This window comes from Limanda limanda, chromosome 8, assembly GCF_963576545.1.
Source record: "Limanda limanda chromosome 8, fLimLim1.1, whole genome shotgun sequence".
Taxonomy (NCBI): Eukaryota; Metazoa; Chordata; class Actinopteri; order Pleuronectiformes; family Pleuronectidae; genus Limanda; species Limanda limanda.
Genome location: NC_083643.1, coordinates 1,523,900 through 1,541,758, shown reverse-complemented (window position 1 = coordinate 1,541,758; position 17,859 = coordinate 1,523,900). Strand labels below are relative to the sequence as shown.

General features: G+C 45.0%; 3 protein-coding genes across 4 annotated transcripts; 1 reads left to right on the top strand and 2 right to left on the bottom strand.

The window, feature by feature from the left end:
- Positions 1-283: 283 nt before the first annotated feature.
- LOC133009008 (uncharacterized) lies at positions 284-6,082 on the bottom strand. The gene is made up of 8 exons (XM_061076409.1): positions 5,978-6,082; positions 4,869-5,092; positions 4,669-4,770; positions 4,396-4,497; positions 3,531-3,644; positions 3,150-3,258; positions 2,083-2,736; positions 284-582 (listed from the first exon to the last, which is right to left on the bottom strand). The coding sequence occupies exons 1-8, from the start codon at positions 6,075-6,077 to the stop codon at positions 284-286; spliced, it is 1,704 nt and encodes a 567-aa protein (XP_060932392.1). The 5' UTR covers positions 6,078-6,082.
- Positions 6,083-6,500: 418 nt separating this feature from the next.
- Positions 6,501-9,223, top strand: pdf (peptide deformylase, mitochondrial). The gene is made up of 3 exons (XM_061077346.1): positions 6,501-6,559; positions 7,013-7,643; positions 8,579-9,223. Exons 2-3 carry the CDS (start codon positions 7,058-7,060, stop codon positions 8,734-8,736), a joined length of 744 nt encoding a protein of 247 aa, XP_060933329.1. The 5' UTR covers positions 6,501-6,559; positions 7,013-7,057; the 3' UTR covers positions 8,737-9,223.
- A 962-nt stretch (positions 9,224-10,185) lies between these two features.
- spata2l (spermatogenesis associated 2-like) lies at positions 10,186-16,381 on the bottom strand. Of its 2 annotated transcripts, none has more exons than XM_061077327.1 (4): positions 16,315-16,381; positions 14,252-14,620; positions 12,207-12,494; positions 10,186-11,358 (listed from the first exon to the last, which is right to left on the bottom strand). In XM_061077327.1, exons 2-4 carry the CDS (start codon positions 14,597-14,599, stop codon positions 10,402-10,404), a joined length of 1,593 nt encoding a protein of 530 aa, XP_060933310.1. In that variant the 5' UTR covers positions 14,600-14,620; positions 16,315-16,381; the 3' UTR covers positions 10,186-10,401. The 2 variants fall into 2 exon arrangements, with proteins under 2 accessions (XP_060933310.1, XP_060933311.1); XM_061077328.1 differs by having other exon boundaries at positions 14,252-14,601; positions 16,315-16,374.
- Between the last annotated feature and the right edge of the window lie 1,478 nt (positions 16,382-17,859).

Genomic DNA, 17,859 nt, shown 5'->3' with positions numbered 1-17,859 from the left:
ATGATAGATATCGATGTTTTATGAGAACTTTTAGGATGAAAAACACTTCCTGATGCGGACTGATATCAAACCAAAACACCATGAGGGTGAAAGGACAGCAGAGCTCGACTGCATGAACCTGCACGAGCGAAAAGAAAATAAGATTCAATAACAAATACAGATATTTATGAGTTTGTTGTATATTTCAGTCAATAAGTTACAAGTTACAGTTTGAGGTGGAACGATTTCACAGTCTGTCCACCAGGATGTCCCAGCTGGAAACATGAGGTTTATTAAAATCTTCTCAAACAGGATTCAGGATTTCTTCAGACTCGTACTCTGACCTTCGTCTTTTCTTCTCAGCGGGGGGGTTGTAGTCGGGATCAGAGTCGAGCGAATCGTCTCCTTCGCTGCTCGAAGAACGACTGGAGTAAAGAAAGTTCAAATCGAAAGAGGAATCAGAAACTTGTTCCTCGTCGCCTTGTGCCTCAGACTCCGCCCACCGGCTCCGGGTCAGTCGGAGACACTCCTCAGCGCTGAGCCGGGTCAGCGCCACGTACGGCTGCAGCAGGACGACCTCACGCCGCTGGACGCCGCCGACCTCTGACCTCACAGAGAGGAGGTCAGGGTCGGAGGAGGAGGAGGAGGAGGAGGAGGAGGAGGAGGAGGAGGAGGAGGAGGAGGTGCGTGGGTCACTCTGCGCCTGAAGAGGACTGTTGTTCTTAGGAGTCGATCTGGGAGATGAAGGGTTTCTGTTTGAGGACAGAGCCTCAGAGAGAGAAGACTCATGTGCAGAAGGAGAAGACTCATGTACAGGAGGAGAAGACTCATGTGCAGGAGGAGAAGACTCATGTACAGGAGGAGAAGACTCATGTGCAGGAGGAGAAGACACATGTGCAGGAGGAGAAGACTCATGTGCACAAGGAGAAGACACATGTGCAGGAGGAGAAGACTCATGTGCAGGAGGAGAAGACTCATGTGCAGAAGGAGAAGACTCATGTACAGGAGGAGAAGACTCATGTGCAGGAGGAGAAGACACATGTGCAGGAGGAGAAGACTCATGTGCACAAGGAGAAGACACATGTGCAGGAGGAGAAGACTCATGTGCAGGAGGAGAAGACTCATGTGCAGAAGGAGAAGACACATGTGCAGAAGGAGAAGACTCATGTGCAGAAGGAGAAGACTCATGTGCAGAAGGAGAAGACACATGTGCAGGAGGAGAAGACTCATGTGCACAAGGAGAAGACACATGTGCAGAAGGAGAAGACACATGTGCAGAAGGAGAAGACTCATGTGCACAAGGAGAAGACTCATGTGCAGAAGGAGAAGACTCATGTGCAGGAGGAGAAGACTCATGTGCAGGAGGAGAAGACTCATGTGCAGGAGGAGAAGACTCATGTGCAGAAGGAGAAGACACATGTGCAGAAGGAGAAGACACATGTGCAGGAGGAGAAGACTCATGTGCACAAGGAGAAGACACATGTGCAGAAGGAGAAGACACATGTGCAGAAGGAGAAGACTCATGTGCACAAGGAGAAGACTCATGTGCAGAAGGAGAAGACTCATGTGCAGGAGGAGAAGACTCATGTGCAGAAGGAGAAGACACATGTGCAGAAGGAGAAGACACATGTGCAGAAGGAGAAGACACATGTGCAGAAGGAGAAGACACATGTGCAGAAGGAGAAGACACATGTGCAGAAGGAGAAGACACATGTGCAGGAGGAGAAGACTCATGTGCACAAGGAGAAGAGACCAGGAGGACGGACGAGGGCCGATGGGAAGCAGGATTCTGTTCGAGCTGCTCGGCTCCATCCTGAGTCTGAGATGATCGTCTGGAGGCAGTGAGAGCTCGTCTGTGCTTTAATGAAAGTCTGGTGAAAGTCTGAGAAGTTGGTTTTTCACAGCTGGAAAAATCCGAAGCCTCCTGAGAGACGGGAGACGTGTGTGATCGGCTGGTTGTGTTTGTGGGATTTGTCGGAGCAGAACTTTCAGAGCTTTGAGGAGAAGTTGGAGCCGGAGGAGTAGAAGCTGGCAGCTGGGTTTGAGACACGATGAAAGTATCTGGAGAGTCCTGATGGGGTTTGAGGACAGAACAGCTCCCACTCACAGAGGGGACGTCCATCAGGGAGACGACCGGGGGGGACAGACCGGGCAGAGGAGCGTCTCTGCAGCAGGACGGAGACGGAGACCCAGCACTCGCTGATCCAGAGCGCCGCTCGTCTTCCAGGTTCCTCTGTTCCGATGCTGGCGGAGGGGGGGTGGTGTCGCTCTGTGGAGGTGTAAGCTGCCGGTCGGGGGGGCACGGGACGAGGTCCGACGGGGTGAGGTCCTGTGATGAGGAGGTGCAGGAGGACACCTGGAACAGCGGAGGAGAAGCTTCAGCCTGCAGCTCCTCTGAACACTCGTCAGGACACTCCTGCAGGATGCTCCTCACCCAGCGCTGGTGTCTGGAGCAGAACTGAGGAGAAGCAGCAGCTCCACTCGCTCTCAGACTCGTTTCCTCAGCAGAACCGATCATCTCATCATCATCCTCCCTCGACTGTAGACGTCTCCCAACATCTGGACTCTCTGCAGACACTTCCTGTGCTGCCACATCTTCTGGTCTCAGAACCTCAGGCTGGGACTCCTGTGGAGTTTTATCTTCCACTGATGAGAAGAGACTCTTCGAGGAGCTGATGCACACGACGGACTCTGAGGGACGAGAGTTTTCCACTCGAGTCGCTCGGTGTTCTGATGCCTGACGACAGGAAGCTGCATCTAAAATAAAAAAAGCACTTCGATCAACATGTAATATGAGACACAGATTATGTGCTAAACATAAACAAGGTTTTACAAACACAAGAACAGAGAGTTCATTATTCTGTCTCATGGTAAATGTACAGTTTACATGTCAGTGTCTGTGACCGAGTATCAGGGGGGGGGGAAATATCTGAGAATTTAATAAAAGACAAAATATTTCAACAATTCAGTAAGAATTTAATGAATTGTTGAAAGTCCTATCATTTTGTATATGTCTCTTAGTGAACTCGGTGCAGAACTTATCATACCAGAGCATTTAATTACCACAGGGCAGAGTAATTACAGTAGATTAAAACAGTTAAACATTTGATGAAAGAAATGTGTGTGTGTGTGTGTGTGTGTGTGTGTGTGTGTGTGTGTGTGTGTCTTACCACAGTGCAGCAGCTTCCTCAGAGTTGTTGCTATGGTCGTGGAGTCGGATGTGATCACATCCAGCAGCAGCTTCTCCTCTTCAGTCACAGGACTTTCCTTCTTCAGGATCTAGAACACACATTTGTACGAATCAGATCAAGGGGCCACAATGACCTTGACCTTTGACCTCTAAATGATACCCAGGTCTTCATTGAATCCAAGCGAAAGTTGGACCCTCAAGGTTTTGTTGAGATATCGAGCTCAGGAGTTGTGTGGACGTACAGCACAGACATGCAGGGGGACAATCTGGGGACATGATGCCTCCAGTGGAGACATTAATAAAACTATATGCACACATCAAAGCTCACACACAACAACTACACACACAGACACACACACACCTTGTCGATGAAAGTGTCTCCAGGCAGCGCAGCCTCCAGCTCCTGCAGGTAGTGCAGCAGCCGGTCCTCGACCTTCTGTGCGTAACGTTCTCCGTACGTCTGCTGCATCTGAGTCTGAGAGAAACGTTTAACATCTTCTTTAACTTTCATTAAGTTTTTTATTCTGCTTATTCAGTTTGTTTTTATTCTTATCTCACCTGTGACACTTTAACTCTTACATTTCTGCCCCATTGCTTTCTGCTCTGAATTGTTTGCTTTCAATCTTTCATTTTTAACTCGTTAAGCACCTTGTAATGCTACGCTAGGTGCTAAGTGTATTGTGATAATAACATTATAATTATTATAAGCTATAAAGAAAACGTTGCAATGTCATTGAAGAAACAACCTGGGTCACAAACTATTTAGTGAAACTTATTCATTTACAGATTAAACAGCTGTGGTGTGAGTTTCCATTTCTTTTCGTCCACAATGTGAATCTCCAATTCTCCGTTTAATGTCCGACTGAGAAACTGTAAATTCTGATGTTTCTGAGAAAAAGTTTCCACTGAATCTTGAATTATGGAGAAGTTCTACGAACAGGATTGAGAGTGATTTGAATGTGTTTGGCCTCCACATGAAGCAGGAATGTGAATCCGACTATGAAGGATTCATCTCAAACTGTGGCTCTGCGGCGCCGCCTGCTGGATAGAGAAGGAACTGGAAGCTGAGAGAGAGAGAACCTCTCAATGCGATATGGCCTAACCAGTTCTTCCAGTTTCCATCAAGATGAAAACCTTTAAAAACGTTCTTCAACTTCATTTGAACAAATCACACAGTTATAAACCTGAAGATGTTATCAGACGTTTTAAAGTTTTCCTCTTTCTACCTTCACATAATGTTGCAGTTTGTCCTCGTCCATAGCGAGAGCCTGAGCTAGAACCCTGAAGTCCAGATTGTTCTTCCTCATGAGGAACATCTCGTGTTGGTTCTGTGCGAGAAAACAAAAAGATCATCAGAGTCAAGTTTGACCTTTAAACTCCAAGAGAAACAGGTTGTTTTCATTCCTAATATAAAAAGGGAGGTTAGTGCACGTTAACATGGATTTGAGAATGAGTGACTTCCTGTTGAACTCTTTCATGATCGATCTACTGACACTTACACACTGGTCCTGATATTGAGGAAGCTTGTTCGGGAAGAACTGGATGATTTTAAACACAGTCTCCACCGTCCCTCTCCGCTGGCTGAGCATCCACATGACGACCTGGAGGAGGGAGGACAACCAGCAGAGAGGAAGATCAACAGGAAGCAGAGGAGACCTTTCCATAACACTGCTGCTGGAACGTTTGAAAGAAACCGTACCAGCGTTTTAAGTCCGAACATGATCTTCATGTGTTTGATGGGCGCCACCAGTCGGGGGAGGAGCCTGAACGTGGCGTCCAGATACTTCATCACTCTCTCAAAGTTCTGCGTGTCTCTGTTCCTCACGATGCAGAACATCTGAGCCGACGCCACACGCAGCTTCCACGAGTCCTCGGTGCTCCGAGGCTGCGAGTCCACAGCCGGCCAATCAGACGGGTCCACAACTGGGGGGGGGGGGGGACAGAACACAGGAAAAACAAATTCAGTCTCTAAAGTTCAACTCTCAACAAAAACCACTGGAGAAAAATGAAGATGAGGAATCAACACTGAAAATAACTTTATACTGAGACGTGTGCAGCTGCAGATATTTATATTTGCTGGCGACAAAAATTAATGCATGAAAAATGTACTTAGGTACAGTAACAAAGTAAAAGTAAAGTAGATTTACTTTGTTACATCCCACCACTACACAGTCTGTATACATAAACACATATCAGAATCAGAATCAGAATCAGAAAGTATTTATTGCCAAGTAGCTTTACACCTACCTGGAATTCGCTCTGGTTATTGGTGCACACAATGAACATAGAAACATAAAAACACAATAAATACACCACACATAAGAAAAACAATAGTAATAATAAAAAAACAATATATATTTACTCACTATTTACTTCTTATTTACTCACTTTTTCTAATATTATTTTATCTAATATCTCTGTTCCACCATGTTTGGTTTTTATCATCATATTGATTTTGTTCTGTATTTAAGTATGTTGTGTAATTAGTGGGGGGGTTGTGGGTTTAGTTTCTTCTCTTGTTGTGTGTGTGATGCTGTTGTTGGTAAATTGATGGAAATTTAAAAAACTGAGTTAAGAGGTAATAAAGTTTTGAATCTTGAATCTTGAATCCAGGATGTTCTGTCGTGTCAAACAACAGATTGAACACGTGACCCGTCTGAAGCAGAGGAAACACGTATCTCAGGTTAAAGCTTGAGCATCAGTTACCATGGTGACCGGGCCTGGAGACCGGCTCCTGGGCTGAACCCGGAAGTGACCTGGACAAAGACAAACCTTCGCACCAGGAGACATGGACAGTGTCTCACTCACCTTGTTGAATGTCCATCGTCCTGTGAGTCCACACGTGTTCTATGATCCACACCGGGAACCTGCGGAACCGGCTCCGGTTTGAGAGCTCCGGGTCCTCCATCACCGGGGACAGGTCACCGGGGACAGGTCACCGGGGACAGGTCACCGGGGACAGGTCACCGGGGGACAGGTCACCGGGGGACAGGGCACCGGGGGACAGGTCACCGGGGACAGATCACCGGGTCCCGGCCGCTGGCTCCTTTAAAGACCCCCGCCCCGCCCTGTAGACCCCGCCCGGCTGGGACATGTACAGACAAGTCGAGCTGAGAGAAGCGAACACACAGTCTGCGGCTGAACATCCACCAACAACTATTTGAAACAGATGAGAAATCACTTCCGGGTCAAATCCCCCGTTGCTTTCAAAATAAGGCTCGTCGTTAAAATGTGAATCACGTAAATACACGGTTTGACGCTGGGAGAGTTTTATTCTGAAGAGGACTGATCCGGATGTACGCTTCAGACCCGGAACTACTTTCCCACAGCGCAGGGATCCCTGTCCGTGTGTTGTCCTTCCGACCTGGACCTAGGTAACGCTACTGGCAGGTAACTGGGTTATATCTATATATTCATTCATAATTTGTCTCTATTTATTCAAATCTAACGACTGAGATCTTAACATCATTAGAGTCATGCTGTTGAGGGGGGGGGGGCGCTTGTTTCCAGCACCTCGTTGACCCGCTCACATCCGGTTCTCCTCACTCCTCCAAATCTAAAGTGATGAGTTTTGTTGCACATGTGAAATCATAAGTTTTCCCAGTTGTGTCTGAATCATAATCTCAGATTCGAGATGTTTGTCTCTCAAAATCCTGCAAATTAATAATACAAAATTAATAATACAGATTAAAAACCTCAAGTCTGATCAGAATAAAGAGGCTTTTTGCTGGTGGTAGCTTTAAAGGTTCAGTGTGTAGAGTCTAGTGACCTCTAGTGGTGAGGTGTCATATTGCAGGTGAACGGAGCATTGATTAAATAAACGTCTCTTTTGTGTCTGTACAGAACTGTGCGTCTCCACCTGATGTGGTGCCCCCCCCCGGCTGCAGCATGAACCCGACGCCGTGTGGGTCCGTGCTCCGGCTCTGTGCCGCCGGCGCCTTGAGGTCGACCACCGCCGCTCGTCTCCCACGAGTCTCCGCCTCCCCCCCGCCGCCGCCGCCCTGCAGACGCTCTTACTGCAGCGACATCAAAGTGCGCTCTTATCTTCAATACATCAAACGCAAGATCATCCCCCCCCCCTGCCCTCCGTACGCCCACGTGTGCCAGGTGGGCGACCCGGTGCTGAGGTCACGGGCCGCGGCCGTGGACCCTGCAGCCGTCACGCAGCCGGAGATCCAGAAGGTCATCGGCTCTCTGGTGAAGGTCATGCGTAAGCTGGAGTGCGTGGGCCTCAGTGCGCCTCAGGTGGGGGTCCCGCTCCGGATCCTGGCGCTGGAGTACCCCAAGTGGATGTTGGTGGAGAGCTCTGCGGCGTCCAGGGAGGCCCGGGGTCTCTCCGCCCAGCCGCTCAGGGTCTTCGTGAACCCTCAGCTGAGAGTTCTGGACTCACGCACGGTTCTGTTTCAGGAAGCGTGCGAGAGCATCTCAGGGTTCTCCGCCACGGTTCCTCGCTTCCTGTCGGTGGAAGTGTCGGGTACGCATGAAGATCACTGCTGCCTTCAGCATGAAGCTCAATACACTCTGCTCCATATACACTCACCTCACATCATATGTGATATGTGTTCATATAAACCATATTGATATTATATATCATTTTATACAATAATATTGTCTTTTGCACACTCTGTCTACATATTCTTACACTCATAGTATATTATATTACCTATTGTATAGTCAAATACTTATATTTATACCTCTACTATATATCATATCATACTCTCTGTATATTCTTTATGTATATAAGTCTATATACACATATTTATACATGTGTACATGTTATAATTATTATTATTATATTATTATTATATATACTGTTTCTGCCATTATTACTATATACTGCTATTATATTGGTATAATTACTATCATATATAAATATATATTATGTTATATTATACTATATATACTGTACTATTTTTATATACTGTCTAACAATAACATTACCATCATATCATCAGTACTATTACCATCATCTTGCCACTGCACCTTATCTACCTATTTATCTTGTGTTTCTGTTTCTATTCTTTCTTCCATCAATATTTTTTATTTTATTCTATTGTATTTTATTTTATTGTATTCAAATATACCAGCTGCTATGACGACTTAATTTCCCTTTGGGGATGAATAAAGTAATCTATCTATCTATCTATCTATCTATCTATCTATCTATCTATCTATCTATCTCTCTATCTCTCTATCTCTCTATCTATCTCTCTATCTATCTATCTATCTATCTATCTATCTATCTATCTATCTATCTATCTATCTATCTATCTATCTATCTCTCTATCTCTCTATCTATCTATCTATCTATCTATCTATCTCTCTATCTCTCTATCTATCTAATCTTAGATTGTGTATGAAGGTGCAGACTCAGTTGTCATCAGTTGCTTGTGTTTGCTGGTCTCTCAGGTCTGAATGAGAAGGGTCAGGAGGTCACGTGGACGGCGAGCGGCTGGCCGGCTCGGATCCTCCAGCACGAGATGGACCACCTGGACGGCGTCCTCTACACCGACCGCATGGACAGCAAGTCCTTCATCAACATCAACTGGCAGAAGCACAACGAGTAGAAAACAATCCACAGACCTCAGTCCTCCGTGGAACCGGTGATGCAGCTGGGAAGTGAAGTTAACCTCTAAGGTTCTGGTTAGAATCAGAGCCGAGTGCCTGGATCCTGGAGAACTGGGTCACTGCACTGGGAGAACAATCAATGCTCTGTTCACCTGCAACGTGACACTTCACCACTAGGGGTCACTGCACTGAAGCTAAAGGGAGGAAAGTAAAACATTGATGTCCCGTTAAAGTACAAACCAGGAGTTCTGTGGATAAATAAAAACGCTGAAATGTTCCTGACAACTCGAGTGAATCACTTGTAAACAAACTCTTGTAAATAAAATGTTATCATTAAAAATAAAGAAGAATCTATAGAAGCTTGTCGATCTATATTTGCAGTTTCAGAGTTATTGAGAAATGGACGAATCTATGTGAAGCTAATGGAACATGACTGGACGTGATCCTGAAACTAATGTTTGTTCTTTAGAGAGTTTTGTCACGAGGATATTTAATAAATATTCTTTGTCCCGTCATGTCACTTTTCTATCTTTACTGACATAAACTTACTGAACTCTACATGACTTCAGTTAAACTTCTTGTTATAAAATAAGTTTTTTTAGGGCTGAAACGATTAATAATAAAGAATCTGCAGCTTTTAATATTTATAAATCATTTAAGTAAGTTTTTAAGCAAAAATGCCAAAAGTAAATAATCAAGAAAAATAATCCTGATCCTGAAACTAATGTTTGTAACAGTGGAGTTTGTTCTTTAAAGAGTTTTGTCACGAGGATATTAAATGAATACTCTTTCATGTCCCTCTGACATATTGATCTATCTTTACTGACAAACTCACTGAACTCTACATGACTTCAGGAAAACTTCTTAAAACTGAAACCTCGTCACAAAATAAGTTATTTTGGGGCTGAAACGATTCATCGATAATAAAGAATCTGCAGCTTTTAATATTTATAAATCAATTAAGTAACTTTTTATAGCAAAAATGCCCAAAAAAAAGGATCAACAAAAGTAATTACAGATTGATCAATAAAAACCAATATAAATCTTTGGTTGTAATTATGACTGAATACAAATATGAATTGTTAAATCTGATTATTCTGGTCTGGTCACACCTGTAACTCCACTGTCACCAAGTCATTCATCATAAAACCCATTCGACAGAGACCAGTGACTCATTGACACTTTTTACTCTGCAGGCAACAAATACAGATGAGCAGACTTTGTGCTTTGCACCAAGTTACACTGAAGTGTGCGACGTCACAACAACAACGATACACAACTCTGATGATGATGATGTGATTCAGTCTCACAAAGTCCCACCTGGTTATCATTGTCCTGCAGGCCAAAGAAAAAAGAGCTCTGGTTTCTTTTTCATTTCTTTAAATCACAGCCGTGTTGGTAGCGAAGCTCGGGGGGGGTGGAGGGGGTGAGGGGGGGGGGGACACTGACTAAGGCGTCTGGTGTTGTTTCCTGTAACAAATGGGATTCAGTCGCACGAGTTACAGACAGAAGAAAATCACAAATAGAAAAACTGGGAGCCCAGAATCCTGCGTGTGGGCATCGAGCCAAGGCCACATGGGGGATTAGATTGTACTGGATCTGAACGAGTGCAGGTTTAAGGCACGTTGGCGTCGCTCGTCGGTGCAGAGCTTCTCCGGCGAGCGTCACACGGAGGACGACTGGTCGAAGGTTCGGCCGCAGGTGCACTCCACCGGGTTCCGGTACCAGCAGTCCCGGCAGTACTCCTTCCCACAGTACCGGCACAGCACCAGAGGCTTCCGGGGACACGGCTTCCCGCAGCCGCAGCGGCCCAGCGGCGTGGTGGCGTGGTGCACCGTGCAGTAGTCCAGGTCTCTGCAGGAGCCCGAGTGGAACACGCTGCAGCTGTGGCACAGCGCCTGCGGGTCCAGCTGGGCCAGGTCGCAGCAGTCGTGGAAGCTGATTGGTTGAAGAGACGGGATGTGGGACTCGGGCTCGTCTCGTGGATCCGAGGAGGACCTGGCTGGCGGAGCTGGAGAAGCTTTCATGTCGCTCGCCACCAGACTCTGAGGCGACGCGGCTCCGGACTCGGCGAGGTCTTCGAAGGGCCCGACGGCGTGGCGCTCCATCAGGCAGTGCTGCAGCAAGGCACACGTGATGCTGTGCAGCGTCTGACAGTCCACGCAGCGCTGCAGGAGCACGTGAGGAGCCTGGAGGCAGCTGCAGAAGTGCTCCGCTTCACTCTCTCTCTCCCCCGGAGCCGCAGCTTCCACCTGGGAGCCGCCCACCTGGGGCTCAGGGTCCACCTTGTCCGACCTCGAGCCCTCGCTGGGACGCCTGCCCGGCTTCTTCCCCCCCGAGGAGCCGGCCCCCGAGTCCCCGAGAGACATCTTGCTGAGCTGGCAGTTGAGCGTGGTGATGCAGACGGCGCCGGACGAGGACGACTGAGGCGTGAACCCGTCGCCGTGGGTTTTCACAGCAGGTGGAGACGAGCTCCAGGGTTTGTCGTCACTCACGCCCGCCGCCGCCGCCCCCCCGTTCAGGAGCTGGTCTGTGTACAGATCCACGTCCACGCCGCCGGCAAACGGCTCCATCCGCGGCTGGTTGACCTTCATGGTCTTCTTGGTGGTATCCATGGCGACCTGGAGTAAACAGTTTAAATCACGGTTTCTGTTTTGTTGTGAAAGTGTCTGATCGGAGAATCTCCTGCTTCCACAGACCAGTGGTGGGGGGGGGGGAAATCGATTCTGTTCATTATCGCGATATTTTGCACTCGCGATTATATCGATACTGATAATAGAGTTTCAGAGTTTAAAAGATACCTAGTGTGTCTGAGGAAAGGATGTTGTATATAGATCTAATATAAGATTCAATCTTCTGAACTTTAACATCTGAGCATGTTGACCAACTGCTTTTTCTGAACAAAAATGCCAAGATCCCCAAATGAATTAAACATTTTGGGTCATGACCTTGCAGCAACTGGACTGGACTCTAGTAGTACACATTTGTTTATTTTTCTCAATTTGATTGAAGCTCTAGGTTACTCTTATTTATATGATTATTCTCAGGTTTATGTCACTCTATTATGTCTGCTTGATGTTACTGTATTGTATTTAAATAATTGTAAGTTATGTGCTGGGAGCTCAGTGTTCATGTGAGAGGTCTCCTATTCAGAAAATAATTACAAAGCTCCTGTGTCCTGAATGTTCAAGGACAAAGTTTTTGCACTTCAGTTAATGTGTAGAAGACAATGTTGTTCACAGAATTAAATGTGACATTTGAAGTGAGTCTTATTTTCCTCATTTTGTGTAATGCCTTTGAATAATATGGGGGACATGAATCGCAATATATCGCAGAATCGAATCACAATACTTGCTGTATCGCAATATATCGCAGAATCGAAATACTATTGAATCGTGAACCAAATATCGCAATACTATTGAATGGTCACATTTGTGCCAGTCCCCCCCCCCCTACAGACCAGACGTACCTGCAGGCTGTTTCCTCTCTGCCTCTCTCTCACCACACCCAGCTCCCACTGGGACTCGCCCACGTGCTTCCCCAGCGCCGCCTGCAGGAGGCGACACTCGCAGCGAGCCAGGTAGAAGGCGCAGGCCAGGCGCAGGAGGTCGTCCAGGGAGGCGGAGCTGGTCCGGAGCTCCTGGAGGAACAGCTGCTCCTGGGAGCTGGGCCGGTAGCCCAACAGACCGAAGAGCTTCTCGATCTGAGGCGTGGACAGCACCGGCTTGATGAAGTGGGTGAAAGTCCCAGAATACATCTGAGACAAGAAACACACAAACACACAAACACACAAACACACAAACACACAAACACACAAACACACAAACACACAAACACACAAACACACAAACACACAAACATACAAACACACAAACACACAGACACACAAACACACAAACACACAAACACACAAACATACAAACATACAAACACACAAACACACAAACACACAAACACACAAACATACAAACACACAAACACACAGACACACAAACACACAAACACACAAACACACAGACACACAAACACACAGACACACAAACACACAAACACACAAACACACAAACATACAAACACACAAACACACAAACACACAAACATACAAACACACAAACACACAGACACACAAACACACAAACACACAAACACACAGACACACAAACACACAGACACACAAACACACAAACACACAAACACACAAACATACAAACATACAAACACACAAACACACAAACACACAAACACACAAACACACAAACACACAGAGTTAGGAACTGCTTTCACCTTTATCATTTCATATTCAACCAGGAAGAAAGATATAGATAGATAGATAGATGGATGGATAGATGGATAGATATATAGATATATAGATATATAGATAGACAGATAAATAGATAGATAGATAGATGGATAGATGGATAGATGGATAGATGGATAGATGGATAGATGGATAGATGGATAGATGGATAGATAGATGGATAGATGGATAGATAGACAGATAGACAGATAGACAGATGGACAGATGGACAGATGGACAGATGGACAGATGGATAGATGGATGGATAGATGGATAGATGGATAGATGGATAGATGGATAGATGGATAGATGGATGGATAGATGGATAGATGGATAGATGGATAGATGGATGGATGGATAGATGGATAGATAGATAGATAGATGGATAGATGGATGATAGATGGATAGATAGATGGATAGATAGATGGATAGATGGATAGATAGATGGATAGATAGATGGATAGATGATATATGGATAGATGGATAGATAGAAGGATGGATAGATGGATAGATGGATAGATGGATAGATGGATAGATGGATAGATGGATGGATAGATAGATAGATAGACAGATAAATAGATGGATAGATAGATAGACAGATAGACAGATAGATGGATGGATAAAAATATTGAGGTAGAAAGAATAAAAACAGAAACACAAGATAAATAGGTAGATAAGGTGCAGTGGCAAGATGATGGTAATAGTACTGATGATATGATGGTAATGTTATTGTTAGACAGTATATAAAAATAGTACAGTATATATAGTATATAATATAACATAATATATATTTAAATATGATAGTAATTATACCAATATAATAGCAGTATATAATAAATATGGCAACAGTATATATAATAATAGTAAATATAATAATAATAATATGTACACATGTATAAATATGTGTATATAGACTTATATATACAAAGAATATACAGAGAGTATGATATAATATGATATGATAAATAGTAGAGGTATAAATATAAGTATTTGACTATACAATAGATAATATAATATACTATGAGTGTAAGAATATGTAGACAGAGTGTGCAAAAGACAATAATATTGTATAAAATGATATATAATATCAATATGGTTTATATGAACACATATCACATATGATGTGAAGTAGGTGTATATGGAGCGGAGTGTTGTGTGTTGTGTAGTCCTCATATCAGAGGTCCTGAACCATGTGCGTCCCCAGGTTGTGGACCCACCTTGACGACCTTGTACTCGTGCCTCCAGGGCCCGAGGTACAGGTTGAGAGCCGCTTGCTCCAGGACCTCGAACGCTTTCCCCAGGTCCTGCAGGCGACCTCTGGATCTGACCTTCGACCCCCTGGCAGCGGCTGGCGGCGCCTTGAGCGACTCCTCCATCACCTCCAGCGGATCCAGACCCAGGCAGTGGGCGTCCTGAGCGTCGGCCTCCGTCAGCCGAGCCTCCACCTGCCTCCACAGCTCCTGGTCTCCACATGCGTGGCTGGAGCCCCGGCCCAGGATCTGCTGCTCCAGGCTCAGCTCGTAGGCCTGCAGCAGATCCCGGGCTCGCTGCCTGGAGCTGCTCATCTCTGGAGGTCAGCTGAGATCCTGCAGGAGGGAGGAGAGGAGGTGAGAGTCTGGAGACAGCTTCCTGATCCACGGATCCACTGGACCACCTCAGATCCACTGAACCACCTCAGATCCACTGAACCACCTCAGATCCAGTGAAACACCTCAGATCCACTGAACCACCTCAGATCCACTGAACCACCTCAGATCCACTGAACCACCTCAGATCCACTGAACCACCTCAGATCCACTGAACCACCTCAGATCCACTGAACCACCTCAGATCCACTGAGGTGGCCACCTCAGATCCACTGAACCACCTCAGATCCACTGAACCACCTCAGATCCACCTCAGATCCAGTGAACCACCTCAGATCCAGTGAACCACCTCAGATCCAGTGAACCACCTCAGATCCAGTGAACCACCTCAGATCCACTGAACCACCTCAGATCCACTGAACCACCTCAGATCCACCTCAGATCCACTGAACCACCTCAGATCCACTGAACCACCTCAGATCCACTGAACCACCTCAGATCCACCTCAGATCCACTGAACCACCTCAGATCCACTGAACCACCTCAGATCCACTGAACCACCTCAGATCCAGTGAACCACCTCAGATCCAGTGAACCACCTCAGATCCACTGAACCACCTCAGATCCACTGAACCACCTCAGATCCACTGAACCTCCACTGATCCACCTCAGATCCACTGAATCACCTCAGATCCACTGAACCACCTCAGATCCACTGAACCACCTCAGATCCACCTCAGATCCACTGATCCACCTCAGATCCACTGAACCACCTCAGATCCACTGAACCACCTCAGATCCACTGAACCACCTCAGATCCACTGAACCACCTCAGATCCACTGAACCACCTCAGATCCAGTGAACCACCTCAGATCCACTGAACCACCTCAGATCCAGTGGTTTAAAGTCTGGATTCATACAGAAACTGTTTCCTCTATATTCAATATTCAATCAAAAGAACAATTAATAAAACAACAAACTACATCAGCTCTAAAACAGCTTTAGGCTCAGATCCAGAGTTCAAACCCGAAAGTGAAACTCAGCAGCTGAACAGAAGTGAAGGAAACAACTTTAACTGAGAGAAGTTATAAAGGATAAACTGAATCTATAACTTGAGGAGACTCACTCTGTCGTTAGCTTGATGCTAGGCTAACTTGTTTTTAAACTTGACACCAAACTTCCTTTAAATCTGCGCTGATTTAAAACCCGTCGCTACCCGTCCAGGTTCCTCTCGACTGGTTCTGAGGAAGCTGGACTGGTTCTGATGAAGCCGGACTGGTTCTCAGGAAACCGGACTGGTTCTCAGGGAGCTGGACTGGTTCTTCTTCTTCAGGTCCAACCAACAGAACCACTGACTCTCAGGCCACATTGTTAAACATGTGGGGAAAGTCCCAGGAAGTGACAGCACGTCTCAGCACAAGAGGACAAAGCTCACACGAAGGACTTGTCCCTGGTGTCCCGGGTCGATCCCGAATCACAAGAGGACTGGAGCTGAACTTGGATCTGTTCTGGTTCCGGTTCCAGACGTGATCCGGTTCCCACGAAACGACGAACAACGTTAAACCGGTGTATTCCTGAAGCAGCCGTCGGGCTACCAGAGAAGCTAAGCTAACACAGCTAGGCTAACACAGCTAAGCTAACACACAGCTGGAGGACAGACAGACCGAGGATCTGTGGTGTGTGTAAAACTCACCTGAGTGTGTGTCTGTGTGTGTCTGTGGGAGAGTGTGTGTCGGTGAATCACGTCACACACTTCCGGTCGTCAAAGGAAAGTAAACACTGTCACGTGACAGATGCGCACGGTCAAGGGGGGCGGAGTCTATCTGAGCGTTTCTAAATTAAAAATCAGATCAAAACAGAGGGAAACTATGAATATTTCAACGAAGTGAAACTATTTAGTTGACTATTGAAAAATTATGAAGAAGCTGCATCAGAACTGTTCTATTCCAAATAAGAAGTTACAGGGATGATCATATACAAAAAATAAAGAAGGAACAAGATATAAATAATTGTATTCCAATAAAAGGTAGAGAGCTAAATCTATTTTAACCATAGGCTGTATATAAGTTTTATTACATCTTCGCTTTCTTATATCTTCTTTTCTTACAGAACAATATAACTGTCTGTACAGAGACAAGGGACAAAGAGAAAAGCCTCGTAAACATCTCTAAATACATTAGAATCAAATTAATTATTATTATCAATTCAAAAGTATTCTCTGTCATCTTTTACAATTGATTCTAGTTTTGAAGATTTTGATTGAAATTAACCTTCATTTAATAAAAAATATGATTTCACGGTGTTGATGTGATTTGTAAAATAAATCCAGAATCAGTGCGCGAGACCACACATAAAATATATAATATTTATATATATTACATTATGATCACACTTATTTAGAGTGTTGAATGCTTATTTTCCACTAGAGGGCAGCAATTCACCTTTAAGAGACTCCACAGTCTCTCACACGCACACACACACACACACACAAGTTAACTACTTATCTTACTCTTATACTAACATTAACCTTAAAATACATCTTCACCCTAAATTTAAACATTTACATTATTAGTTATTTGAACGTGAGTAATATCTAGAAACACAAACACAAACACACACACACACACACATATACACACCCACACACGCACACAAACACACACACATGCACACAAGTTAACTACTTATCTTACTCTTACTCTTACATAAACCTTAAAATACTTCTTCACCCTAAATTTAAACATTTACATTATTAGTTCTTTGAACGTAAGTAATATCTGGAAACACACACACAAACACACACACACACACACACACACACACACACAAACACACACACACATACACACACACACGCACACAAGTTAACTACTTATCTTACTCTTACTCTTACATAAACCTTAAAATACTTCTTCACCCTAAATTTAAACATTTACATTATTAGTTCTTTGAACGTAAGTAATATCTGGAAACACACACACACACACACACGCACACACACACACACACACACACGCACATACACACACAAGTTAACTACTTATCTTATTCTTACACTAACATTAACCTTAAAACCCTTCTTCACCCTAAATTTAAACATTTACATTATTAGTTCTTTGAACGTGAGTAATATCTGGAAACACACACACACAAACACACACACACACACACACACACACACACACACACACAAGTTAACTACTTATCTTACTCTTACTCTTTCATAAACCTTAAAATA

What these genes read in the sequence shown, in the direction of transcription:
- spata2l (XM_061077327.1), bottom strand. Translation starts at nt 14,599, where the DNA reads ATGAGCAGCTCCAGGCAGCGAGCCCGGGATCTGCTGCAGGCCTACGAG. An exon ending in ACGAGTACAAGGTCGTCAAG is followed by an intron (nt 12,495 to 14,251) that starts GTGGGTCCACAA and finishes TTCTTGTCTCAG; the next exon opens with ATGTATTCTGGGACTTTCAC. An exon ending in AGAGAGGAAACAGCCTGCAG is followed by an intron (nt 11,359 to 12,206) that starts GTACGTCTGGTC and finishes TGTTTACTCCAG; the next exon opens with GTCGCCATGGATACCACCAA.
- LOC133009008 (XM_061076409.1), bottom strand. Translation starts at nt 6,077, where the DNA reads ATGGAGGACCCGGAGCTCTCAAACCGGAGCCGGTTCCGCAGGTTCCCG. An exon ending in GACGATGGACATTCAACAAG is followed by an intron (nt 5,093 to 5,977) that starts GTGAGTGAGACA and finishes CCCCCCCCCCAG; the next exon opens with TTGTGGACCCGTCTGATTGG. An exon ending in TGTTCGGACTTAAAACGCTG is followed by an intron (nt 4,771 to 4,868) that starts GTACGGTTTCTT and finishes TCCCTCCTCCAG; the next exon opens with GTCGTCATGTGGATGCTCAG.
- pdf (XM_061077346.1), top strand. Translation starts at nt 7,058, where the DNA reads ATGAACCCGACGCCGTGTGGGTCCGTGCTCCGGCTCTGTGCCGCCGGC. An exon ending in CCTGTCGGTGGAAGTGTCGG is followed by an intron (nt 7,644 to 8,578) that starts GTACGCATGAAG and finishes CTGGTCTCTCAG; the next exon opens with GTCTGAATGAGAAGGGTCAG.